Source organism: Mustelus asterias, unplaced genomic scaffold (assembly GCF_964213995.1).
Source record: "Mustelus asterias unplaced genomic scaffold, sMusAst1.hap1.1 HAP1_SCAFFOLD_44, whole genome shotgun sequence".
Lineage (NCBI taxonomy): Eukaryota > Metazoa > Chordata > Chondrichthyes > Carcharhiniformes > Triakidae > Mustelus > Mustelus asterias.
This window is the reverse complement of record NW_027590121.1, coordinates 423,641-451,420: the sequence shown is the minus strand read 5'-3', so window position 1 is coordinate 451,420 and position 27,780 is coordinate 423,641. Positions and strand designations below refer to the sequence as shown.

Sequence of the window (27,780 nt, the reverse complement as noted above, 5' to 3'; positions counted from 1 at the left end):
GGGGATCTGTATCTCTTCCCACAGTTCCCGCATTTCCATGGTTTCTCCATGGTGCATGTGTCCTTGCCTCTCTCTTTGGTGGACAATCAGTTGAAGCCTCGTTAACACACACACAACACGAGTGCAGTCTCTCCCCGCTGTTAATGGTGTGATCTTTATTCAGGCTGTGTAACTGGTTAAAGCTCTTTAACACCCTCACCCGAGCGTGGCAGCGTGTTGGTCCTTTTCCAGTCACACTGACATTTGAAATCCTTTCAAATCGACAGACCGGACAATCATTTGTCCTTCTGGATTCAAAGGCCGATGATATTCAGCTCCCAAGGAATATGACTCTGTCAGATCTGATGTGACGTTTGAGATTTCGGTCTGTGATTCCTCTTTCAATATCCTGTAAAATGAGTTTACAAAAGTCATCAGTGTCAGTACAGGACAGAAATTCAGAACAGACAATTCTCGTTTCTATGGAACATTCTTTCTCTCTCATTCCCCAAAAGCTGTGAATCTCCATCCCACACACTCTCCCTCCATTTTCACTCTGCTGTATCTAATATTCACCCTCCCAATTCTCCTGAAGGTGCTGATTGAGGCTGATTGACAGATCCATGCTCACTGCAGTCTCCTGATTCTTTTGTCCTCTCCAGATTCTCTCTCCTCCTGTCCTTAAACTGGTGACTCAGGCTGTGGATCAATCCCACTCCGTCACTCTCATTCTCACAAATAATGCAGCTCACAGCAACAAATCATATTTAATGATTTTATGACTGATTTTAAACATGCGGAAATATTCACCTTTTCCCAGTTGGGTTGAAGTTGCTGCTGGGGTGAAGGCGGAAGCGGCGGAGTGAGATTCCGGAACAATGTGAGGGGGCGGGGCTGGAGGACCGAGCGGGAGCGGCTGGTCCTCCAACCAATCGGAGTGAATGAGAGGCGGGGCTGGAGGACCGAGCTGGAGCGGCTGGTCCTCCAACCAATCGGAGTGAATGAGGGGCGGGGCTGGAGGACCGAGCTGGAGCGGCTGGTCTTCCAACCAATAGGAGTGAATGAGGGGCGGGGCCCTAACCTCTGCCGGAGCCCGCTGCGCAGGCTCTGTGCGGGGCGTGACTGGAGCATGCGCAGTGCGGATGCAGACAGTGGTGTGGAATCCGCAGGGAGACATGAGGCCCGGACAGGAGAGGAACAGAGCCGGTGAGTGGACTGGGAGGTTCCATTAACACCTTCTGGAGGATTCACGATCCGAATAAGAAGCTATCGGTTCCGTGTTTTCAGGAAGAGAAGCTGCGAGTTTTTTGATGACAGACCTGGGGTCAAGGCTGCCTCTTGATCGCATGAGGTTGCAACAGTGCGCATGCGCAGTGCTCCCTGCCAGCAGAGGAAAGGAATGAATTTCTATCTGCAAAACTCAAACCAAGAGAAATGTCTCTCATCTGAATTCTATCCTGAACAGATCGTGATGATTTTTCATATTGAGTCTCTGTCTGCTCTCTTCCTGATCTCAATTGGAATGCTAAAACATTAATGATCTATCTGAAATTCACTCTGTCAATGCTGCATTAGTTACCCAGAGCACCCCATAAAGTCCCTATGCATGATTCTAGGTACCCAGTGCACAGGTATGGAATCGGCCTGTGCTCTGAGCATGCATAGTGTGGTGCTGTTGCTGACAAATTGAGCATTGTGTGGGGCCTGCTAACTGTGGGTAAGCCGGCGTGGGGAGCTGGAAACTGTGGGTGAACACAGGTTCAGAAGGGGGCCTAAACACTGGGTGAATGTGGGTGGGGTGGGGTGGCAGGAAACTGTAAGTGAGCACATGCCTGGGGAGCCTGGAAACTGCAGGTGAACAATCTGGGGTGGGGGAGATATCTGGAAAACATGATGAAACGCAGAGTCTGGAAAAATGCAGGTGAACACAAGGGGAGAGTGGCTGAAACTGTGGATGAAGAGTGGAGAGTCTGGAGACTGTTGATTTTTTATTTATTCTTGTCACGTGTGTTACTATAAAGTGAAAAGTATTGTTTCTTGCGCACTATACAGGCAAAGCATACCATACGTAGGAAAGGAGTGCAGAATGTAATGTTACAGTCATAGCTAGGGTGCGGAGAATGACCTTAATGCAAGGTAAGTCCATTCAAGAGTCAGATGGCAGTAGGGAAGAAGCTGTTTTTGAGTCAGTTGGTGCATGACCTTAGGTCCAGGGTGTGTGGGGTCCTTGATTATGCTGGCTGCTTTGCATTTAAACAACCTGCGGATGCACCAGCGAGTTCACAGTGGAGAGAAGCTGTTCACCTGCTTTGTGTGTGGGAAGGGATTCACTCACTCATGGAATCTGTTGACACACCAGCGACTTCACACTGGAGAGAGGCCATTCGCCTGCTTTGAGTGTGGGAAGGGATTCAGTCGCTTATGCAGCCTGCAGACACATCAGCGTGTTAACGCTGGGGAGAGACCATTCAACTGCTCTGAGTGTGGCAGGAGATTCATTCCGTTGTCCCATCTGCTGGCAGACCAGCGAGTTCACAGTGGAGAGAGGCCATTCACCTGCTCTGAATGTGGGAAGGGATTCATTGAATCGTTCACCCTGCAGATGCACCAGCGAGTTCACACTGGGGAGAGGCCGTTCACCTGCACTGAGTGTGGGAAGGGATTCACTCAATCATCTAACTTGCTGACACATCAACGGGTTCACACTGGGAAGAGGCCATTCATCTGCTCCTTGTGTGGAAAGGGATTCATTCAGTTATCCCATCTGCAGACACACCAGCGAGTTCACAAGTGATTACAGAGAATGGATTCTGCCATTGTTCCTGCTATTAATCACTTCTGGGACTCAGCCATGTTCATTCTGACAGGTGGCAAAGTGGGAGTGTCAGAATGTTTCTTTCTGGTGGACTGGCTGGTCTCGGAACTTTGCTTCCAATGGTTTGATACTCTTAGAGCCTTGTTGCAAAATTCTAGTTTGATATTTCATCTGAATCATAGAATGAAAGGATGTTTGGGAGGTCAAAGATATTTACTTTGCATTTCTATTTGGAACACCCCAAAGCATGCCATGTTGCCATGGAGATGGGCTGTGGTGTTTAATAGGTTCTTTTGTTTAATTCAGCTGAGTGTTCCTCATAGAAGGAAAGTTCAAAGATTTGAGGGGAAAGTTAGCTTAGGTAGATGGGAAGCTACATTAAAAGATATGATAGAAGATAGGCAATACCTAACATTTCAGGAATTAATACATGATTTATAACAAGTGTGCATTCCTTTAAAGACAAAAGTCCTGCAGGAATAGTGATTGCAACTGTGGTTATCGAGAGAAGTAAATATTTGCATTAATCAAAGGAAGAGGCTCACAAAGTGATCAGAAAAGTATTAAGCCAGAGGATTTGGATCTTTTTAGAATTTGGCACAAAGGAACTGATAAAGAAAAAGAAAACAATGAGAAAGAACTGGTAAAAAGCATAAAAACTGACTGTAAAAACATGATGCATGAAAAAGAAAGAAAAAATGTGTGTTTGTTACCACAGAATTGATAATGGCGAATGAGGAAATGGCTGAGAAAAGAAACAGTTCTGTAGAAGTTCGTATGGCCTCAAAATATTAACCGTACTCCTCTCTCCACACATGCTGCCAGACCTGCTGAATTTCTCCAGCATTTCCTGTTCTTATTTATTATTAAACAAATGTGTGTCGGTCTTCATCAAGGATGACATAGAAAGTGTGTGTGCGTGCGCGCGTGTGTTCTCTCCAGTCACACTGATGTTTAAACTATTTGAAGAAGTTTCAAATGCAGACGAAATTGAGGCACCAATAATTGAGTGACTATCAGATCTTGGATGTGATGTTTGTTGGGATTTCACTCTGTAAATCCTCCCTTTTCTGATATACTTTAAAAGGCTTGACAAAAAGCATCACTATCAGTGCAGGATAGAAGTTCAAAACAGACAGTTCTAGTTTCTATGGAATATTCTTTCCTCGCTCCTTCTCCCAAAGTTGTAAATCTCCATCCCACACACTCTCTCCTTTCTCATTCTGCTATTTCTAATATATATCCTCCCAATTCTCCTGAAGGTGCTAATTCATGTTGATCAACAGATCCCTGCTCACTGCTTCCTGTCCAGGACACACACACCGTCTTCATGCCAGCTGCTCACATGTATATATATTTATTGGACTAAATGTCAGTGTAATTTCCAGATACAGGGTTATGAGGAAGACCACTCCTCAGGCAGTGAGCGATCTCGACCTGGCACTGGCTGCCAATGAGGGTGGTGGAAGCAGAGATAATTAATTATTTCAAAACAAGATTGGATGGAACTTGAAGGAAATAAATTTGCAGGGCTACGGAGATACATAGTGGGAATGGGATTAACTGGATTGTCCTATAATGAGTTAGCATGGATTCCAGTTGACTAATTGACTCATCTGCCATCATGGATCTAATGCTGGAAATATAGAATATAGCTATAGTTCCAAAGTACCAGACCAGAAATAAGAACAAATGACAGAAATATTATACTAATGTACCAAAGGATAACACTAGATGTATCCCTGTTGGTATGATCTTTGTGGAGACCAATTACCTTAAAGCAAATAAATTCCCAGAGAAACTCAATGGAATAAACCGAAGGACAACATTTCACATTTTAAAAACTTTTTCTGTAACAATCTAATTAAAATTATCAAACGGGCAACATAGTGGCACAGTGTTTAGCACTGCTGCCTCACAGCACCAGGGACCCGGGTACAAATTTGGCCTTGTGTAGAGTTTGCACATTCTCCCTGTGTCTGTGTGGGTTTCCTCAGGGTGTTCTGGTTTCCTCCCACACTCCAAAGATCTGAGGGTTAGGTGGATTGGCCATGCTAAATTGCCCTTAGTATCAGGAGGATTAGCAGGGTAGTACGTGGAGTTGAAGGATTAGGGCCTGGGTGGGATTGATGTCAGTGCAGGCTCGATGGGCCAAATGACCTCCTGTACTTTAGGGATTCTTTGAACATTGCTGAATCATGCAATGACATTCAAATTGTATTTGAATGCGCATGATAACTTTGTCATTAAATAGCTCAAACAATAAAAACAGATTCCACAAAATCACAAACATTTCCCCCTCAGTATATTTGGCTCTAATTCCAGTTACAGAGTCCCACAACTCTCTGTATTTCCCAGGGGGAGAAAGAAAGTGTTTTACTCACAGATGTTGGCCAGAGGGGGAAGTTTTCCTTTTTCTCTCAAAGACATCCTTTAGCTCTCAGTTTGACACATTTATTTGTCTGGTTAATAGGATGGCCTCCTATCTAATGTTCACAATTATAACGTTTTCCCAAGAGATGGATGACGTTTAAAGGAATAGTAAATCAACTGAGGACAGAGATAGTGTGGTCATATGGCACACACAAAATCATTTATGATTCTCTGAAGTTCATTATAATTATTTCTTGTCTTGAAATATATAGCAGCGTTGCTGTTTTATATTTCCAGCCACAGAGTCATTGTGGCACAAAATGAATCTATTTGGCAACTCAAGTCAATACCAACCCTCTGTACAGAAAGTCAGTCAATTCCATACCCCCTCGATATCCCCATTTCCCTGAAAGTTTATTTCCTTCAAGTGTTCATCAAATTTCATTTTGAAATCACTGATCATCTCTTGTTGCACCACTCTCATCAGCAGCAAGTTCCAGGGCCTAAACAAAGTTCTTCCTCACTGATCCCTATCTCGCCAATCACATAACAGAGAGCTGTATATTACACACATTTATTATCCATTAAATATGCAAATGTATAAATATATACGGGCCATTTAGAACATTATATCTGTACCCGACTCTTCAAATGAGCATTTTGACTGAGTGCCATTCTCCTGTGTTTTTTCTCTCTGGGAAATACAGAGAGTTGTAGTAAATTAAATTAGTGCCATGAATTCTAAGGGAGGAATTGCTGGTGATTTTGTGGAGACTGGTTTTATTGAAGTAAAAAGTATCCCATCTATTCAAATGCTATTTGTCTGTCAATGCCTGATTCATTTATGTTGCTTTTATTTTGACTTTTACAATGAAACATTTTAAAAAGTGAAACCTCACTCATTTTATCCTTGGAATTGTCTGGAAATGTGTTTATTTTAGAGTTATCAGTTGGCTTGGGACGCCACAAGAAGAGATATATCCAGTGTTGTTTTATAGTACGTATTAGGTCTAATATTTATATTTCAGTAAAATAATGTATTTATTATTTCCATTCTTGTAATCTGGTACTGCAGCGATGTTATACATTTCCAGTCATAGACTCCACACTTCAGAAGGAACTTGAGTCCATGTCAACTTTCTGCAGAGTGATCCACTCAGCCCCATTCCCCTCTATATCTCCATTAGTGCAGCATGTTCATTTCCTTTGTGTGCCGATCCAATCTCATTTTGAAACCATTTGTCTCCTGTTCCACCATCCTCATAGACATTGAGTTCCATCGAAACATAGAAAATAGGATCAGGAGTAGGCCATTTGGCCCTTCAAGCCTGCTCTTCTATTCATTATGATAATAGCCCAAACCCCCATATCCTTCGATCGCTTTTGCCTTTTAACTTTATGTCTCTTTCCATAGATAAAATAATGTTTGCCAGTTGCATGAGAAGAAAATGAGTTTTTTTCTGTTCTAAATCAATTTCACAGCATTTTAGGAGAGGGGGATTTGCAGTTGGTAAACAGAAATCAAATGTGATCTCAGACCTGATTGAGTCGACCAATTTATTGTAACCTGAATATCATTGTATTTTGAATATAGAAGGAAAAAGCACCATTCACAGTGGAGAGAAACTGTACACGTGTTCTGTGTGTGTGGACAAGACTTCACCCAATCATCTGGCCTTTCGGAACATAATTGCAATCGCAACAGGGAGATGGCTTGGAAATGTGAGGATTGTGGGAAGGGATTTGATTACCCATCCCACCTGGAAACTCATCGACGCATTCACACAGGGGAGAGACCGTTCACCTGCTCTCAATGTGGGAAGGGATTCACTACCTCATCCCATCTGCTGAAACACCAGCGAATTCACACAGGGGAGAGACCGTTCACATGTTCTGTGTGTAGGAAGGAATTCAATCAGTCATCCAACCTAGCGATACACGAGCGAATTCATACTGAGGAAAGGCCATTCATCTGCTCTCAGTGTGGGAAGGGATTCACTCAGTCATCCACGCTGCTAAATCATCAACGAGTTCACACTGGGGAGAGGCCATTCACCTGCTCTGTGTGTGGAAAGGGATTTATTACCTCATGCACACTGCTAAATCACCAGCGAACTCACACTGGGGAGAGGCCATTCACTTGCTCCCAGTGTGGGAAGGGATACATTACTTCATCCAGGCCGCGAAAACACCAGCAAATTCACAAGTAACTATTGTGATTGGATTTTGCAGTTAATCATATTCAGGACTGAACCATGTTCATTTGGGTCCGTTTCTGCTGAATTGAAAAATAACTCCAGCTCTGTTATAGGTGTTAATATAATTGGCTTAGAAGGAGGATTTGGGGTCAGGATACTCACACAGAATATCAGATCAGGATTGGATGGAGCTGCACAATTTATCGTAACCTTAACAGCAGAGAATTTTGAACATGGAAGGAGACAGCACCATTCACATCCACAGTCACATTAGGGAGAAACCGTGTAAATGTGGAGACTGTGAGGAGAAATTCAGTTCCCCGTCAGAGGATTCTGAGTGTCCTGGTTCATGAGTCACAAAAAGCTAGTAGAAGGGTACTGCAAATAATTGGGAAAGTTAACATAATGTTATTGTTCATTGTGAGGGGAATTGAATACAAAACAGAGCTTATGCTTCTGCTTTACAGAACACTGGCGATTTGGAATATGATTAAAGTATTTGTCTCCTTATTTAAAGAAGAATGTAAATGTGTTAGAAGCAGTTCAGAGAAGGTCTACTAGACTATACCAGAAATGGGAGGTTGTCTTATGAGGAAAGACTGAGTAGCCTGAGCTTGTATCTACTGGAGCTTAAAAGAGTAAGAGGCAATTTGATTGAAATCTTTTTCAGTTCCTGAGGTATTTTGACAGGATCGATTTAAAGAGGATGATTTCTCATGTGAGCGAATCTAATACTTATTATTGAATACATTATTGAAAAATAAAATGTTGCTCAGTTGACACAAAGATGAGAAATAAATGTTTTCTCTTAGAGGGCAGCGAGTCTCTGGGTCTTCCTCAAAAAGCATTGGAAGCAGTGTCTTTGAATATTTTGAAGGCAGAGCTGGATAGATTCTTGATTAACAGGGGGTAAAAGGAATGTGGATTTGAGGTTACAATCAGATCAACCAGGGTCTTATTGAGTGGTGGAGCAGGCTAGAGGGGCCGAGTGGCCTTCTCCTGCTCCTAATTTGTATGTTCATATTTGTGTGGAAAGTTATCACAGTATTGCTGTTAATAAACAAAGCATAGTTATAAATGTTAAGTTATACATTGTTATGTAAAATAAATTCAGTTTGTGTTCGACATGAAGAGTGTTGAGCTTTTTTAATATCTCAAACACAATTTGGATCCTTTGAAGGTCTCTTTCCTCTGTCTCCTCCATCTTCACCTCCAGTGTGAGGAGCTCATGGAGCTTCTTTGTCATTAAGATTTAGACAATGTAATCAGCTGCCTCTACTGCTTCCCTCCCTTCCCCTAGCCCACCGAGCCAAACTCTTTCTAATGACCCCCCTTTGCTGTAGCCCTGAATTTGATCCTTTGTTTCAATTCTCTCCTATCTCTCCTTGTATCCTCTCAGAGTATATCTTTCCAGCAATCCCACCTCCTCCCTCGACCTTATTCCCACTAAACTGCTCCTCACCCAACTTCCCTATTTTCACTGATATCGTTCATGGTTCTCTCCCTTCAGGTATTCCTATGTCCTTCAGTTCTGCCATCATCACCAGCACCCTCCCCCAATGAAACCAACCCTTAACTCCCAATATCCTTGTAAACTCCCGCCCCAATCTCTAATCGTCTTTTCCCCTGGAACGTCCTTGTCACCTCCCAAATCCTGTAACTCCATGTTTCAACCCTCCAATCGGATTTCTGTCTCTGCGCCAGTGTAGACACAGCTCTCTCTCACTGTCCTGCTCATTCTGTCTGCAATCAGCCCAATTCACCGATGCCTGTAAACAACTCCCTCAGTTATTTTACTTTAAACAAGACTTTTAACCACTGGATAAGACGTTCTCCCCATGTCTGTGTGGGTTTCCTCCAGGTGCTCTGGTTTCCTCACACTCCAAAGATGTGTGGGTTAGGTTGATTGGCTATTCTACATTGACCTTTAGTGTCAGGGGGATTAGCAGAGTAAATGGGTTATGGGGTTAGGCCTGGGTGGGATTGTTGTTGGTGCAGGTTCCATGGGCCAAATGGCCTCCTTCAGCACTGTAGGGATTCTATCTCAGGAATCTTATATAATCAATTGAAGGAAGCTTATTTAAAAGAAAAATACTTGTCAATATAGAATGGAAAAATATACTTAACAGAACAGACTTTTATAATTTATGTTGGTTGATCAGGCTGAAGATGTGTAATTCCTCGTTTCCATTTTTAACAACAGTCCTGATGAGAATCTTGTTTTGTTGACTTCCAGAAACATAGAAAATAGGAGCAGGAATAGATCATTTGGCCCTTCGATCCTGTTCTGCAATTCAAGATGATCATGACTGATCCCCTATCTCAACATTATTCTCCACTGATCTCCCCAAACTCCTTGAGGCTTTTAGAGTCTGAATATATCTCAGAAGGTAAACAGATATATTTCTAATGTTTTGGCCTCCACAGCCTTCTGTGCTGGCGAATTCCACAAGTTCACCACTCTCTGCATGAAGAAATTTCTCCTCCTCTCACTCCTAAACTTCCCCATATCATATTTCATATATTATAATCATATTTGATTTCAGGCATTATCAAGATCTTTGTTTTAGATGGTCTTTTATTTCCTAAAAATAACACAAATTTTCTCTGACTTTTTTTCCGAAATTAACCCAAATTCAAGTAGAAATATTATTGTGAAAAAGAAATCGTTTTTGACACTGGGGAACCACCTGGCTGTTAGTTGTTAGTTTCTTTTTGTTCTGACAATGTGATTATTCCCTTAAACTTTCCCTTTGGATGTTCAAATCAGCCATTCATATCAATTTATTTTGTCAATTTCAATTTGAGGAATAATCTCTTAAGATAAAAGCAAATTACTGTGGCTGCTGGAATCTGAAACAAAAACAGAAAATGCTGGGATCTCAGCAGGTCTGACAGCCTCTGTGGAGAGAGAATAGAGCCAACATTTTGAGTCTAGATGACCCCCCATCAGAGCTCAATAATTACACTCAGCCTTATTGACTTTAAATGGTGATTTACATCAGAGACATAAACGTTTGCAATCAGTTTTGAGGTAACTTCCAACAGCTGAACAATGCAGTTATGTGGGATCAGGATATTGAATTCGATGATCAGCCCATTGAATTTGATGATTAGCCATGATTATAATGAATGGTGGAGCAGGTTTGAAAGGCCAAATGGCCTACTCCTGCTTCTCATTTCTATGACAGCACATTCCACATCCGGAATTCAGCAGCATTCCGACTTCTGTGCCGCCATCACTTCGTGCCTGATAATACATTCATTGTCACCAATTAGCAGCAAGGGCGGGTTGTAGACCTTCATTTTGCTCAATGAGTGTTGGAGAGTGGGATGTCTAGTGTTGTAGACTGCAGGCAGTGACCCAGAACAAGGTCACGGCCAGCACTTTAAAAGGCTCCCTGCATGGGACAGTGTCAGCTGACTCATCAGATGATCATTCGAGTGGATTAACTAGACAGAGAAAAGATGTGGGCATTTTCCAGTCTGTCCAGTTAAGTGCATTAAATTGTTAATCTCTGCAAACCATGCCAGTTTTCAGAGGCAGTAATTTTAAAAATCAGCAATATCTTTTGGCACTGAGGAGTTGGACATTGGTTACATATTTCCAAATGTCTGTGCCATTGGAGCAGGGGGAGAGGGGAACCAGAAGGGCCAAACCAGCCTTGAGGCTGCCCTTGGTGTCCTCCTGCATGAGGCTGCCTTGGTGTCCTCCTGCATGAGGTTCATCATTGACATGGCCAGCTCATGTCAACCGCTGGCAAGACGGGTAAGCCCAGCCACTCACACAGATACAGAGAGAATGTACAAACTCCCCACAGACAGTCACCCAAGGCCGGAATTGAACCTGGGTCCCTGGCGCTGTGAGGCAGCGGTGCTAACCACTGTGCCACTGTCCAAATCTTTACAGCTGTATTTAACAAACTCTTTTGCGAAAGGGGCGTCACAATCAAATCCAGTTATAACCCACAGGTACCAAACCCAAACCCACGAATTTTCACCCCAGTCCCAGGAGTTTGGAGACCGGCTGAATAATGGCAGCCGCATACCCACAATCCACGGCGCTGGGGAAACCGCTCTATTCGCCACGCAAGCAGGCGACCCCGAATGCGCATGTCCAGGGGAGAGGGAAGGTGCGCATGTACGGAGGAGGTCCCACCCACCATTATGTCGCGTGAGACATTCACCAATGAGAATAGTTGGAGGACCGGAAGCCCTCTGGTCCTCCAGCCAATCAGAATGCTGTCTTTGTGACAATGCAGATTGAGCTTCATGTGGACAGAAACGTTCTACTGTCTCTCCAACCTCTGTGAGTGAAACACTTTCTTTTCTCCCCCTTTCCATTTCTTTTCTCATTCTGGGGGATTTTGGGGACTTGCAGCAACTGAAGGGAAAGGAAGTGAATCCAGGGAGGCTGCAGACTCTGGTAAGGTTGCCCCAAGTCTTTCTCTTTTAAAGACATTAACATTCTTTAGCTCCCTCAGCTTAATACATTTATTTGTCTGGCTAAAAGGATGGTCTATATTCGTAATGGTCACAATTAAAGGGGTGGATCCCCAGGAGATAGCTGATATTAAGGAGACAGTAAATTAATATAGGACAGGGATATGTCGAGTGTTGTTCTATGATGTGTATTAGATGCAGGGTAAGAATGGCGGGAGAAAGTAAAGAATTTTCTATAAAAACTAGAATTGTCTTTTCTGAATTTCTAAGTTGCACTGACAGTGATGAATTTTGGAACTCATTTTACAGAATATCAGAATTGGACTTCTCAAAACAAATACTTGTGGTGATCTGCCAGATTAACTTGATAAATCGGGACCTGAACAACATCAGCCTTTGGAATCTATAAAGAGAAATATTTCTCTGTTCTGTCTGCTTCAAGAGATTTCAACCATAAGTGTGATTGGAAAACGTGGAGACACAGACATGAGTGGGTGTTCCTGTGCACTGACTGTGGAATAAAGCTTCAACCAGTTACACAGCTTGAAAAGACATCACTAGTCACTATTCAGGTTTTTTATGTATGGACAAGGCTTCAACTGACTGTCAAACTGGGAGAGACACATGGACACCTACACCATGGAGAAACCATGGAAATGTGGAGACTGTGGTAAAGGATTCAATTTCCCATATCAGCTAGAAACTCATCAACGCAGTCACACTGGGGAGAGGCCGTTCACTTGCTTGGAGTGTGGGAAGGGATTCGCTCATTCATCCTCCCTGCAGACACACAAACGAGTTCACACAGGGGAGAGGCCATTCACCTGCCCTGAGTGTGGGAAAGGATTCACAAGTTCATCCCACCTGCAGACACACAAGCGAGTTCACACTGGGGAGAGGCCATTCACCTGCTCCGATTGTGGAAAGGGATTCAGTGATTCATCCAACCTGTTGATGCACCAGCGAGTTCACACCAGGGAGAGGCGGTTCACCTGCTCGGAGTGCGGGAAGGAATTCACTCAGTTATCCCACCTCCAGTCACACGAGCGCATTCACACTGGGGAGAGACCATTCAGCTGCTCTGAGTGTGGGAAGGCATTCAGTGATTCATCCAACCTGCTGAGGCACCAGCGAGTTCACACTGGGGAGAGGCCGTTCGCCTGCTCCGAGTGTGGGAAGGGATTTACTGATTCATCCAACCTGCTGATGCACCAGAGGGTTCATACCAGAGAGAGACCATTCCCCTGCTCAATGTGTGGGATGAGATTCAGTGATTCATTCAGTCTGCTGATGCACCAACGGGTTCACACTGGAGAGAAACCATTCACCTGCTCTATCTGTGGGAAGGGATTTAGTCGCTCATCCCATCTGTTGATGCACCAGCGAATTCACACTGGGGAGAGGCCATTCACCTGCCCCGAATGTGGGAGGCGATTCACTGATTCATCGCATCTGTTGATACACCAGCGAGTTCACACTGGGGAGAGACCGTTCACCTGCCCCGATTGTGGGAAGGGATTCCCAGATGCATCCAATCTGCAGAAACACCGACGAGTGCACACTGGGGAGAGACCATTCACTTGCTCTGATTGTTGGAAAGCATTTACTCAGTCATCCCACCTGCAGACACACCAGCGAGTTCACACCGGAGAGAGACCATTCACCTGCTCTCAGTGTGGGAAGGGATTCAGTAATTCATCCAACCTGTGGGCACACCAACGAGTTCACACTGGGAAGAAACCATTTACCTGCTCTGTGTGCGGGAAGGGATTCACTCGGTCATCACAGCTGCTGAGACACCAGCAAGTTCACAAATGATGACAGGGGTTGGATTCTGCTGTTATTGCTGCTGTTCGTCATGTCCAGGACTGAACCATTTTGGTGAAGTTTCTTTCTGCTGGACTGGCTGGTCTCTCAATGTTGATTCCAGTGGGTTGATGCACTTTGAGCCTGGGAGAGCACATTTCTACTGAAATGATCCACAAAAGCTGATGAAGGACATTTATTTTATCTTGGATAGTAAATAGTGCTTTTAATAGCACTCCAGGTAGATCTAAAATACATTTGTCTCTGTTCCATTGAGTCTACAGCACAGGGCCAGGCCAGTCGGCTCAATCAGTCTACATCACTATTTATGCTCCACATAAGTTTCCACCCACCCCTCTTCATCTCCCCCCACCAGCATATCCTTCTATTCCTTTCTCCCTCATGTATGTATCGAGCTTCCCCTTCAATGTATTCATGCTGTTCACCTCAACCACTCACTGTGGTAGTGAGTTCCGCATTCTCACCACTCGCTGTGATAGTGAGTTCCACATTCTCACCACTCGCTGTGATGGTGAGTTCCACAGTCTCACCACTCGCTGTGATAGTGAGTTCCACATTCTCACCACTCGCTGTGATAGTGAGTTCCACAGTCTCACCACTCGCTGTGATAGTGAGTTCCACAGTCTCACCACTCGCTGTGATAGTGAGTTCCACAGTCTCACCACTCGCTGTGATAGTGAGTTCCACATTCTCGCCACTCACTGTGATAGTGAGTTCCACAGTCTCACCACTCGCTGTGATAGTGAGTTCCACAGTCTCACCACTCGCTGTGGTAGTGAGTTCCACAGTCTCACCACTCGCTGGTAAAGAGGTTTCTCATTAAATCCCCGTTGGATTATTGAACCCCTTCATAATCTTAAAGACTTCCATCAGATCACTTCTTCGTCTTCTCTTTGGAGAAAACCACCCCAGCATTCAAAATGTGTCAAATTTAGACTCAACCTTTAACAATGATTTTGATGCGGGGGCTGAGTGTAATTATCCAACATTGTGGGGAAACAAAAAAAAATTGCATTTCTCGAGCACCTCTCACAACCACCGGGTGTCAGATGAACATGTGAATCAGGAGCCTGTTCTGCCATTCAACACGATCATGGCTGATCTAATTGAAACCTCAACTCCACATTCCCACCTCCCCCTGATAACCTTTCACCACCTTGTTTCTCTATCTATCTTTGCCTTTGTCCTGAAGCATTATACAGTGAATGAAGTTCTGTGAATTGTAGTGACTGTTGTAATGGAGGAAACTGCAGGCCTGAGTCATCAAATTTAGTTTTAAAATTCAATCACTTTCATATCACATTCACTGCTATAAGTAACAAGGTCAAGGAAACCATTTTATACTCAAAACATGTGGCTTCTAACAGTCTGTTCACCTTCTGTCACTGGCTTTATTAGCTACAAATTGATTTTATATGTAACATATGATTATTCAGTAATGAACCTTGAATAAGCTATCATCAGTGACTCAGTGTAATAGACAATTATATAAAGGCTAGATCTTTATTTTAAAATATTAACACTGAATAACCTGAAATGTTTCCAGAAACCGCAGAGCCGGCAGAAGTTGTTTAAAGAAAGAAATTATTTTATAATTTTGATAAGCTGCAGGATATCATATTCTGCCAAAGTCCAACTAAAGAATAAGGTTCATTGTTCAGTCTGGTCAGGATTAGTAAGGAAGAAAGCTGTTATCTTTCGACAAACTGTCTTTTTGAACCAGTCTATCTTGTAGTAACCAAGTTTATTAATTAAAGATTACTGTATTAATTAGCTCGCATTCAGTAACAAATAACTGGAGAAGTAGTGAGATTTAATTGAGTTACGGTTAATAAATCAATAAAGAATGTCATTTTTGTTTATCTATTAGTGTCACAAGTAGTCTTATAGTAAAAGGCTGAGTTTTATTTGCTGTAAAAACATATCATTTGAATTGCTGTGTATGTGAAGAATGTGCAATGATGATAAATGTACTGGTAAGAGAGACCTTCAAGCTCTGATTTGTCTCAGAATTTGAAATTGTCTGAACACCTGATTGTATAGAATCAGATAAAGGGTTAGTATGAAACTGTGCAATTGTATTCCTGTCTGAGATAATGAGAGAAGGTGGTGTCAGTAATTGGGGATCCGGTTAAATTAATCTGGTCACCAAATTGACCAAGTGTCATGTCACAATCAGCCCAACCCTGATGTCAGGTAATGGTCACTTTGGGGATAAAAGTAGAGATTCCCAACATCTTCCCTGCCAGCCAAGTACTGAATATTCACAGGGTCGAGTTCCAGGTAAATTATTTTCAAAGAAGGAACCAGACTTCTGAGGTTGACATCCACAAGAATTCCTGTCAAAGAAGGAGCCAGAGAGGGTTAACCTTCGACAGACTGATCACCCACATCAAGCTGTAAAAGCCAATGTTTGAAGTAAACACTTCTTGTCGAATAAACTTATTTTTAAAATTTACCCACCGTAGATTCCTGCTGTTGCCTTAATTGGTTAAAATATTCTTCGATCCAAGGTGAATTTGTTAAATGGCAAGTTGGGGGTGGCTGAAGTCAATTAGAATTCAGATATCAAGATCAGGGAACACAAATCTGAAATTTAAAAACTTGCATTTAGCATCGTTCAGGACCACAGGATGTCCCAATGCACTTTCCAACCAATGAAGCAGCTTTGAAGTGTGGTCATTGTTGTAATGCAGGAAATGTGGCAGCTAATGTGTACACAGCAAGATCCCAAAAGCAGCAACATGATAATGAGCAGATGATCTGTTTGTAGCGATGTTGATTGATAAATATTGGTCAGGACTCTGGGGATAGCCCCCCTGCTCTTCTTCGAAATCATACCCATGGTAACATCTATGTCCTTGAAGGGGCAGATGGGGTATTTGGATTCGCATCTCATCCTAAAGGCAGCAGCTCTAATAATGCAGCACTCCCTCAGTGCTGGCACTTTGAATGTTGGCCTCAGGTCAATGGACTGGGATTTGAAAGAACAATCTTCTGATTCAGAGTGAAGATTTGATTTATTATCATCACATGTATTAGTATACAGTAAAAAGTATTGTTTCTTGCATGCGATACAAAGCATACCATACATAGAGAAGGAAAGGAGAGAGTGCAGAATGTAGTGTTACAGTCACAGCTAGAATGTAGAGAAAGATCAACTTAATATGAGGTAGGTCCATTCAAAAGTCTGACGGCAGCAGGGAAGTCAGTTGGTATGTGTCCTCAGACTTTTGTATCTTTTTCCCAATGGAAGAAGGTGGAGGAGAGAATGTCTGGGCTGTATAGGGTCCTTGATTATGCTGGCTGTTTTTTCAAAGCAGCAGGAAGTGTGGACAGAGTCAATGGATGGGAGGCTGGTTTGTGAGATGGACTGGGCTTTGTTCATGACCCTTGGTAGTTTCTTGTGGAAGCGTGTGGATCCACTGCGCCGTGGCTGATACAATAGACAATACAAAGTTAGAAAGGGAAAGTTATTCTTCGCCTCCAGTGCCTCAATGTCAAAATAACAACCTCATACAAAAACAGGTATTGAATGCACAAATGTTGAAGAGTTTGTTTGGAGCCACAAGTTTCAAGTTCCCATTTCAGCCTGGGGCAGCTTTCTCTCTCTGTTGCTCATGTTAGAGACAGCCAGGTGACGGAGTTGAGAGCTGAATTTAGCTGAGAATAACAGGGCCTGAGCCTCAATTGGGAAACTGCCCTGGGCGTTGCACTGATAGAGGGACAGGAAGGTGCTGGAGGACTGACTGGGAAATGGGCCTCCAGCCAATCGGGGCAGGAGACGGGGCAATTGGGGCAGATGGTGACGGAACCCCTGGGGTTCAGTCCATGTTCCCAAAGTGAGGAGTCACAGTAACAGGGTGCAGAGGAGCTGGAGAGAAACCATTTGGGCCCAGAGCATTGTGAACATCCTTTTATTCTATAGAATTGGGATTCAGGGTGTCCATTAGCCCTTTATTCTCTTTCCCCAAACTCTGAAATGATTCCCAGTGATACCCCTTATTGGTGACAGTGGTTAGATTTTATTCAGTATCAATAAGAGCTGACACAGGCTAATGTCTGAGCAGTCGTATCAAAGTGCAGCAGCATTACCATTACACTCTGGGTAGAAGCAGCATCTCCATGTAAATGCTCCCTGGTTGCCTCCCACAGTGCAAAGATGTACAGGTTAGGCAGATTGACCAATGCTAAATTGCCCCATAAATGTCCCAAGATGTTAAGGTTGGGAGGAGAAGTGGGGTAAATGCGTGGGGTTATGGGGCTAGGGCGGGGAGGGGTGTGTCTGGGGAAGATGCTCTGACAGAGAGTCGGTGCAAACTCGATGGGCCAAATGACCTCCTTCTGCATTGTAGGGATTCTATGATTACCATAATTACCACAATCAGTTCCAGACAGGAAACTTAAACCTGCTGTTTCACTCTCAGTCAGGAACAGATCCCAGTTTTACACCAATCTCTGATCTGACAGCACGTTTCCAGCATTCACTGTTGTTCTTCCTGACTCTAAACACAGTTGTAAAGGAGCCTCTGTTCCATGCCTAGGAGCTCTGAACCATGGAAGAGCAGCTGGGACACATTTGTTACACACCTCAGGTTTAATCCACATCTTTAGTCCTCAATGTGATCAACAGCAGCAATAACAGAGAACTCCAACCTCTGCACTCACTTGTGAATTTGCTGGTGTGCCAGCAGGTTAGAAGACTGAGTGAATCCCTTCCCACACATGGAGCAGGTGAATGGTCTCTCCACAGTGTGAGTGCGCTGGTGTTTCAATAGATGAGATGAACAAGTAAATCTTTTCCCACACTCGGAGCAGGTGAATGGCCTCTCTCCGCTGTGAACTCGCCGGTGTGTCAGCAGTGCGGCTGATCAAGTGAATCCCTTCCCACACTCAGAGCAGGTGAATGGCCTCTCTCCAGTGTGAGTGCGTCGATGTCTCAGCAGATTATCACTGTTTTTAAAGCTCTCCTCACAGTCAGGACATTTAACAGTTCTTGCATCAGAGTGAGTGCGCTGGTGTCTCAGCAGGTTGGATGAATTAATGAACCCCTTCCCACACATGGAGCAGGTGAACGGCCTCTCCCCAGTGTGAGTGCGCTGGTGTACAGTGAATTCAGATGATTTCCTGAACCCAGTCCCACAGTGAGAGCACTTGAATGGCCTCTGGTCAGTGTGAACACGTTGATGGGACATCAGGTCCCCAGAACTTTTATAGCACTTCCCGCAGTCTGGACATTTAAAAGGTCTCAGGTCAGTGTGAACTCGCTGGTGTTGCAGCAGGTTGGATGACTCTCTGAATCCCTTGCCACACATGGAGCAGGTGAATGGCCTCTCCCCAGTGTGAGTGCGCTGATGGATTTCCAGCTGGGATGGCCATTTGAATCCCTTCCCACAATCCTCACATTTCCATGGTTTCTCCATGGTGCCGATGTGCCTCTCCAGGTTGATGATCAGTTGAAAGCTCATCCACACACACACGTGTACAGTTTCTCCCCAATGTGAATGGTGTGATGTTTTTTCAGGGTGTGTAACTGGTTAAAGCTCTTTCCAGTCAGTTCACTGGAACACCTTCACTCGGGTGTGTGTGTGTCTCGGTGCTTTTCCAATCACACTAATGTCTGAAATCTTTTCCCACAGACAGAACAAATAAACATTTCTCCTTCCACATTGATATTCAGGTCCTGATGAATCGAATGACTGTCAGATCTCAATGTGATGTTTGATTTAAGTTTCCCACCTGTCAATCCTCCCATCCTAATTCCCTGCAAAAGGAGTTTACAGAAGTTATCAGTGTAAATACAGGATAGAAATTCAAAACAGACAATTCTAGTTCGGATGGAACATCCTTTCCTTTCTTATTCCCTCCAATCATATGGTCCAAACGAACTGAAAGACAAAAATCAACAACCAAGCATCAACAAAACCAAAGGGAACCTTCCGAACTGAACCAGAAAGTTCGGACCAGTGTCTCTGAACCTTTTATGAGGCCTCGGGCACTAGGACCCAGTTAAAAACAGAAATCCTGAATCCCGTCCACTCTCTGTTGTATCACAAGTGCGTCACCAAGACGCCAGCGCATGCGCTCTGCCCTCCGCTGAACTAAGATGGCGGCTGTTAACCGGCGTCTTCGCCCCGGGAGAACAAACCGGAGCTGCAAACGCGGAACCTGCAGGTCCGTATTCGCGGTTTGAGGCTTTCAGCAGGTATTTAGAAACCCTCCCCGTTCACCCGCCGACTCCATCGGCCCTTCGCCATCACTAACATCGCGCATGCTCCATACCATGTTCGGTACTGCGCCTGCGCACTGTTCCCCGATGGTGTGGATAGGGGATAAAGAACAAAGAACAGTACAGCACAGGAACAGGCCCTTCGGCCCACAAGCCTGCGCCCATCACGTTGTCCTATCTAAACCAACCGCTTATATCCCTCTATACCCTGTCTGTTGATGTGCCAATCCAGCTAAGTTTTAAATGTTGCTAATGTATCTGCCTTGACCACCTCGCTTGGCAGTGCATTCCAGGCCCCCACCACCCACTGTGTAAAAAACTTCCCCCTCATGTCTCAACTGAACATTTCCCCTCTTACGTTGAATTGTGCTCTCTTTATGATTGTCATTTTTGCCCAGGGAAAAAGCTTCCAACTGTTACCTTATCTATGCACCTCATAATTTTATAAACTTGTGTGGCGACTATGGGGTTTTCACAGTAACTTTAATGCAGTGTGAAAGTAAGCCTACTTGTGATGCTAATAAATAAATAGACTGTGTCCTTTCACTAACAAGACCAGCCCAAACATTCCCCATCCCCAGGTACCTGTGGGCAAGATGGTGTTTGACCTTCTTGAACCGTTGCAGTCCATGTGGTGAAGATGCTCCCACAATTCGTTAGGTAAGAGTTACAGGTTATTCACCCAGTGATGATGAAGGAACGATGATACATGTCAATAATAACAATCTGTATTTATATGTCTTCCATGTCATAGACTTTCCCAGGGCATTTCAAAGAAGTGTTATACACTAAGTGCCTTTGCAGGCAGTGAGCTCGGGGGTGATGAGTGAACAAGACTTGGTGTGAGTAAGCACATGGCCAGCAGAGATTTGGATGACTTTAAGACTTCAGGGCGATTGAATGTAGGAGGCTGGGAATGCATTCGGATAGTTAAGTCTGGAGTTAGCGAAGAAATTGATGAGAGTTCCAGCTGCAGATGAGCAGAATCAAGGACAGAGTCAGATAATGTTACTGAGATGGAAATTGGCAGTCTTGGTGATGATGCAGATATGAGGTCAGGAGCTCAGTTTAGAGTGAAAGCTGTTATTGAGGCTGGGAACAGTCCGGTTCAGTCTCAGACAGTTGTCAGGGAGAAGAATGGAGTCAGTAGTTTGGGAGTGGAGTTTGTAGCGGGGACTGAAGAGAAACAATGGTTTTCTTCTTCCCAATAGTTAAATGGAGCACATTGCTGTTCATTCCGTACTGGATATCCGACAGGGCAGGACAGTGTGTGAGTTGGAGGGGAATTTGGAGATTATGCTGTTCGCATACACCTGGTCCTCCTTGGTGCGGAAGTTGAAGGTTTGGAGAATTTTGTCAGAGTTCTAGAATTCAAAGTAGAAAATCACCTCCTTTGTTCCTGCGTCTTTCACCTCTCTCCCCTCGCATAGAGGCCAGAGTCTTGTGTAGGCCCAGACTGGGTGGTAAGTCCCCTTCCCTAAAGGACATTAGTGAACCAGTTGGGTTTTTATGACAATCCAGGAGCTTCCATGGTCACTTTTTCCTCGTGTCGGCCCCACAGATTACCAGATTCATTCAGCTCAATTTCATAACCTGCCTTTGTGTTTTTGTGGGCACTCTCTCACTCCCTTTTCTCTGTTTTAAATTAATTTCATGGGATATTGAAAGAGGAGGATATGTAGTCAGGAAACTCAAACCAAACATTCACATCAGATGGAGTTGTCCAAATTATGGGATTTTGAACATTGAAGGAAAAAGCACTGTTCACAGTGGGGAAAAACCGTACATATGTTCTATGTGTGGATGAGGCTTCAACCAATCATCTAACCTGTCGAGACACTATCACACCGGGGAAAACTGTGGAAACATGAGGACTGTGAGAAGGGCTTCAGTTACCGTCTAAACTGGAGACTCAGCGACGCAGTCACACAAGGGAGAGGCTGTGAACCGGCTCTGAGTGTGGGTTGGGATTCAATGAGTCAAACAATCTGTTGAAACACCAGCAGGTTCACTCCGGGGAGAGGTCATTCACCTGCTCTGTATATGGGAAACGATTCACTCAGTCATCATTATCCGTGACACAACAGCGAGTTCACACTGACAAGAGACCTTTTAAATGCCCAGACTGTGGGAAGTGCTATAAAAGTTCCCAAGAACTGACATCCCATCAATATGTTCACACTGAAGAGAGGCTGGAATTAGGGGAGAGCATCGATGATGGAGAATTGTGTGACTGAAGGATATTACAGAGAGAGCAGTGGTCGCAGTCATGGAGAAATTTGGAAACAAGAACGGGAGTTTTAAAATGTTAGTGGTTCTTAAACAGGAACCTTTATAGGTCAGTGAGCACAGGGGTGATGGGTGAACAAGTCTTGAATAATTACACAGACAGCAGAGTTTTGGATGACCTCAGGATTGCAGGGAGGCTGAATGTGGGACGCCAGCAAAGAGTGCTCTGGGATAGTTAAGTCCAGAGGTAACAAAGGAATGGATGAGAGTTTCTGAACAAGATGATTTGAGACTCGGGCGATGTTACTGAGGTGGAAATAGACATTCTGGGTGATGATGAGGATATGTGGCTGGAAGCTCAGTTTGGGATGAGCCAGGACACTGAGGTTGTGAGAAGTCTGGTTCAGCCTCAGACAGTTGCCAGGGAGAGAGAGTGGAGTCTGTTGTGAGGACTGAAGACAACGGCTTGGTTCTTAATATTCAATTGGAGGAAGTTTCTGTTCATCCAGTACTGGATGTCAGACACGTCAGGATGGTGTGTGAGTTGAAAAGGAACTTGGAGATGATGGTGTTCCCATACGCCTGCTTCATTGCTCCATCGAGGTGGTGGAGGTTGTGGGAGTTTGAAATATTTGAAATTCCTTTTTTCCTGTGCTGCCCAATTCTGTCTCGCCCTCTCCTACTTCTGTCTCTCTGCCTCTTCCCCCTCGATCTCTTCTCCCAGATTGTCCAGAGTCTTGTGTCACCCCTGACCAGGGAGCAGGTTTCCTTCCCTGAAGGACATTGGTGAATCAGTTGGTTTTTTTTTAAAGTTAAAAGTTTATTTATTAGTCACAAGTAGGCTTACATTAACACTGCAATGAAGTTGCTGTGAAATTCCCCTAGTCGCCACATTCCAGCACCTGTTCGGGTCAATGCAACTAAGCAGCATGTCTTTCGGACTGTGGGAGGAAACCGGAGCACCCGGAGGAAACCCACGCAGACACGGAGAGCATGCAAACTCCCCACAGACAGTGACCCAAGCTGGGAATCAAACACGGGTCCCTGGCACTGTGAGGTAGCAGTGCTGATCACTGTGCCCCCGTGCCGCCCAATGACAATCCGGCAGTTTCCATGGTAACTTTTTTCCAGTGCCGGCCCCACAAATGACCAGATTCATTCAGCTCAATTTCACAACCTGCCTTTGAGTTTCTGTGGGTTCTCTCTCACTGCCTTTTTTCCATTTAAATCAGTTTCACAGGGTTTTAGAAGAGGAGGATTTTCAGTCAGGAAACACAAAGCGAACATCACATCAGGATCTGATGGAGTCGCCCAATTTATTGTAACCATTGTATCATGATTGGATTTTGAACATGGAAGAAAAAAGCATCGATTGCAGTGGGGAGAATCTGTACGCGTGTTCTGTGTATGAATCATCTGACCCCACGAACCACAAGTGCAGTCACACTGAAGAGAAGCCGTTGAAATGTGGGGACTGCGAGGAAGGATTCCATTCCCCATCTGAACTGGAAATTCACCAGCGAGTTCATGCTGGGGAGAGGCCGTTCACCTGCTCTGTGTGTGGGAAAGGATTCACTCAGTCGTTCAACCTGCTGAGACACCGGCAAGTTCACACTGGAGAGAGACCATTCACCTGCTCCAAATGTGGGAAGGGATTCACTCAGTCATCCAATCTGCTGGTACACCAGAGAGTTCACACCGGGGAGAGGCCATTCACCTGCTCCCAGTGTGGGAAGGGATTCATTCACACAAGCAACCTGCTATCACACCAGCGAGTTCACACTGACAAGAGACCTTTTAAATGTCCAGCATGTGGGAAGTGCTTTAAAAGTTCCCGGGAACTGACACGCCATCAGCAAGTTCACACGGAGGAAAGACCTTTTTACTGTGCAGAATGTGGAAAGGGCTATAAAAGTTCCTGGGAACTGACGTACCACCAACGTGTTCACACTGAGGAGAGACCGTTCAGGTGCTCTCACTGCGGGACTGGGTTCAGGCAATCATCTCAACTCACTGTACACCAGCGAATTCACACTGGGAAAAGGCCATTCACCTGCACGGAGTGTGGGAAGGGATTTAGTCGGTCATCCCAACTCATGGTGCACCAGCGGGTTCACTCTGGAGAGAGACCTTTCAAGTGCCTCGACTGTGGGAATTACTATAAAAGTTCTGGAGAACTGAAATCCCATCAGCATGTTCACACTGACAAGAGACCGTTCAGATGCTCTCACTGTGCAATTGGATTCAGGCAATCATCCCATCTCACTGAACACCAGCGAATTCACACTGGGGAGAGACCGTTCACCTGCTCCAATTGTGGGAAGGGATTTACTCAGTCCTCCCAACTCATGGCTCACCAGCGGGTTCACACTGAGGAGAGACCTTTCAAATGCCCAGACTGTGGGAAGTGCTACAAACGATCTGGAGATCTGAGGTCCCACCAACGTGTTCACACTGACGAGAGGCCATTCATGTGCTCTCAATGTGGGACTGGGTTCAGTCGATCGTCGATACTAATTGAACACCAGCGAGTTCACACTGGGGAGAAGCCATTCACCTGCTCCAAGTGTGGGAAGGGATTCACTCGGAAATCCAACCTGCTGACGCATCAGCGAATTCATAAGTGAAGGCAGGAGTTAGAGTTTGCTGTTAATCACACCCAGGACTGAACAACATTCATTAGGGTCCTATTCTGCTGGTGTTCATAAACTGCAGCTCGGTAATAGGTGTTAATGTTCTGGATAAAATTAAACTGAATCAGTTTTGTGTCAAACAATATGTGGCAAATGTTTTTAATATTAACACAAGTTAGTTGCTTTTGAAGTGAGCTTCCTCTGGACCAAGATTTACTCTGGCTACTTGTTTCCTGTTGTTTCCTTTTTTTTACACTGCTTGGATAGGTATGATCCCATTCAATAAGAACAATATGCAACGAGAGAGTTCGGGGAGTCCATTCAGCCCTCATCATTTGACTGTCAAGTTGACTTGGACGAAATGCATCATCTGTAAGGCTGTATTTATATCACATTCATAGCCCATCCACCAAGTCACAGCTCATACTGAGCCAGAGGATCTACCATTTTACAGCCATAGGGGTGTCACACCATGCCAAATATATGAACATTTCCATTAGTGGATGGAAATGATGGCAGTCTGGGGGCCCAATTGGAGACACAAGCACAGAAATATGGGGGAATTGACCATGTTAATGTGGGGATTTGTCACAAACCTTCGTCTTCATCAATGACATGTTGAAGGCTCCAGAGGAGATGCCGTAGCTTCTCCGCTCCGGGGAAGTACTGGACGACAAAGGGTATTCTGTCCACCATGTCCCGTGTTTGTCTTCTGAGAAGGTCGGTGCGGTTTATCGCTGTGGCACGTCGGAACTGTCGATCGATGAGTTGAGCGCCATATCCTGTTCTTTATGAGGGCATCTTTCAGCGCCTGGAGGTGTCTGTTGCGATCCTCCTCATCCGAGCAGATCCTGTGTATACGGAGGGCTTGTCCATAGGGGGTGACTTCTTTAACGTGTTTAGGGTGGAAGCTGGAGAAGTGGAGCATCGTGAGGTTATCCATGGGCTTGCGGTATAGTGAGGTGCTGAGGTGACCGTCCTTAATGGAGATGTGTGTGTCCAAGAATGCAACCGATTCCGGAGAGTAGTCCATGGTGAGTCTGATGGTGGGGTGGAACTTGTTGATGTCATCATATAGTTGTCCCAGTGATTGTTCACCATGAGTCCAAAGGAAGAAAATGTCATCAATGTATCTAGTGTATAGCATCGGTTGAAGGTCCTGTGCGGTGAAGATGTCTTGTTTGAACCTGTGCATGAAGATGTTGGCATATTGAGGTGCAAATTTGGTCCCCATGGCTGTTCCGTGTGTCTGGATGAAGAACTGGTTGTTGAAGGTGAAGACATTGTGGTCCAGGATGAAGCGGATGAGTTGTAAAATTGCATCTGGAAACTGGCAGTTGTCGGTGCTGAGCACTGAAACGGCCTGAGTGGCCTGCTCATAGTTCATTTGTTCATATATTCTTATGTCTCTTTTCCTGGAAATCTCTCTCTCTCTCTTGGGAATGTGCATCACACAACTTTTCCATTCGCACTGATGATTGAAATCTTTTTGAACAGGGCATCAGTGTTCCTCTGACATTTGATCACTGATGATAGTCATGTCCAAATGAATCAAGATGTTTCTGACTGAAAATCCTTCCATTCTAATCCCTTGTAAATAAAAACATCTATCAAAGCAATGAATGTAAGCACAGGATAGAAATTTGAAACTGATATTCTGGTTGTCACGTAACATTCTCCTCCCTTTCTGGAAAGCATTCTTTCTGGTTGTATCACAACTTGATATTTCTCCTGCTCTGTCCAAGACCACAAGAAACTACAAAGGGTCATGAATGACCTAATCCATCATGTAAACCAGCCTCGTATCCATTGACTCTGTCTACATTTCCCACTGTCTTAGAAAAGCAGCCAGCATAATCAAAGACCTGGACATTCTTTCTTCCACCTTCTTCCATCGGGAAAAAGATATAAAGGTCTGAGGACATGTACAACCAAATCAAGAATAGCTTCTGCCCTGTGGCCATCAAACTTTTGAGTGGAACTATCTCACATTAATTTGATCTTTCTCTATATCCTAGCTATGACTGTCATACTCCATTCTGCACCCTCCTCTTTCCTTCTCTTTGTCAGTAAAACGTACAAGAAACAATACTTCGCACTGTCTACTAATACATGTGACAATAATAAATCAAATCGAATCAAATTTCAAACTTTAAACATCTGCCTCCTCCCTATCAATTGTAAGCCTAATTCTTTTGACCATCCTCCTTATTTTTCCCCAGTTCTCCCCCAAGGACGCTGCTGACTCTGGGGTTCAGTTTCACATTGAGCTATTCCACTCCCCAATATGTCACCCAGGTGTCTAAATTTTTACACCTGAATTTTGCGAAGGCGGCTTCGCTATCAATTCCAGTGACTACCCAGATGTGCATTATATCCGGATGGGGTCACTTCGCCTCCTCCCCATCCCATCCATCGCAGTCCCAGGTGTTTGGAGACTCGGCTCCGGCCGAGTAATGGCGGCCGCGGCTCCCACAATCCCCCGCGCTGAGGAAATCGCTCTATTCGCCGGGTGGGACTGCGCATGATGAACCCAGAGAAGTTCTGCGCATGTGCGGAGGATAGCGTTTCCCATTGGCCAACAACTTCGAGCGATCCAGGGTCAAAGTGTCTCCCACTCACTTCCGCTGCACCACTGTCTTCATGAGGGGCATTGACCAATGGGAGGAATTGGAGGACCGGAAGGACACTGGTCCTCCAGCCAATCAGAGTGCGGGCTTTGTGACAATGCAGATTGGATTTCAGACAGACGGAAACCTCTTCCTGTCGTCAACATCTGTCAGTAAAACACTTTGTTTTCTTCTCTCCTTTTTCTTCTCATTCTGGGGTTAAATTGGGGACTTGCAGCAACTGAAGGGAAAGGAAGTGAATTCAGGGAGCTGCAGACTCTGGAAAGGTTGGCCCAGGTATCTCTCTCCCTCTTAAAGACATTGCCATCCTTTGCTTCCTCAACTGGGATTTAATGGGATTGAGGGCTATAGATAGGCCTAGAGGTGGGGATGTGATCGGCGCAACTTGTGGGCCGAAGGGCCTGTTTGTGCTGTGGCTTTCTAT

At 44.6% G+C, this 27,780-nt stretch overlaps 3 protein-coding genes across 3 annotated transcripts in view; 2 read left to right on the top strand and 1 right to left on the bottom strand.

The window, feature by feature from the left end:
• The window catches only part of LOC144483034 (uncharacterized), a 305,151-nt gene that overhangs the window by 84,402 nt on the left and 192,969 nt on the right, over nucleotides 1-27,780 (top strand). The gene's annotated exons all lie outside the window — the stretch shown is intronic.
• LOC144483006 (uncharacterized) overlaps nucleotides 1-27,780 on the bottom strand; it is a 148,763-nt gene that overhangs the window by 84,502 nt on the left and 36,481 nt on the right. The window lies entirely within an intron of this gene.
• Nucleotides 1,142-26,343, top strand: LOC144483009 (uncharacterized). Its single transcript, XM_078201834.1, has 5 exons — nucleotides 1,142-1,185; nucleotides 6,762-7,197; nucleotides 12,427-13,586; nucleotides 23,925-24,176; nucleotides 24,342-26,343. Exons 2-5 carry the CDS (start codon nucleotides 6,877-6,879, stop codon nucleotides 24,718-24,720), a joined length of 2,112 nt encoding a protein of 703 aa, XP_078057960.1. The 5' UTR covers nucleotides 1,142-1,185; nucleotides 6,762-6,876; the 3' UTR covers nucleotides 24,721-26,343.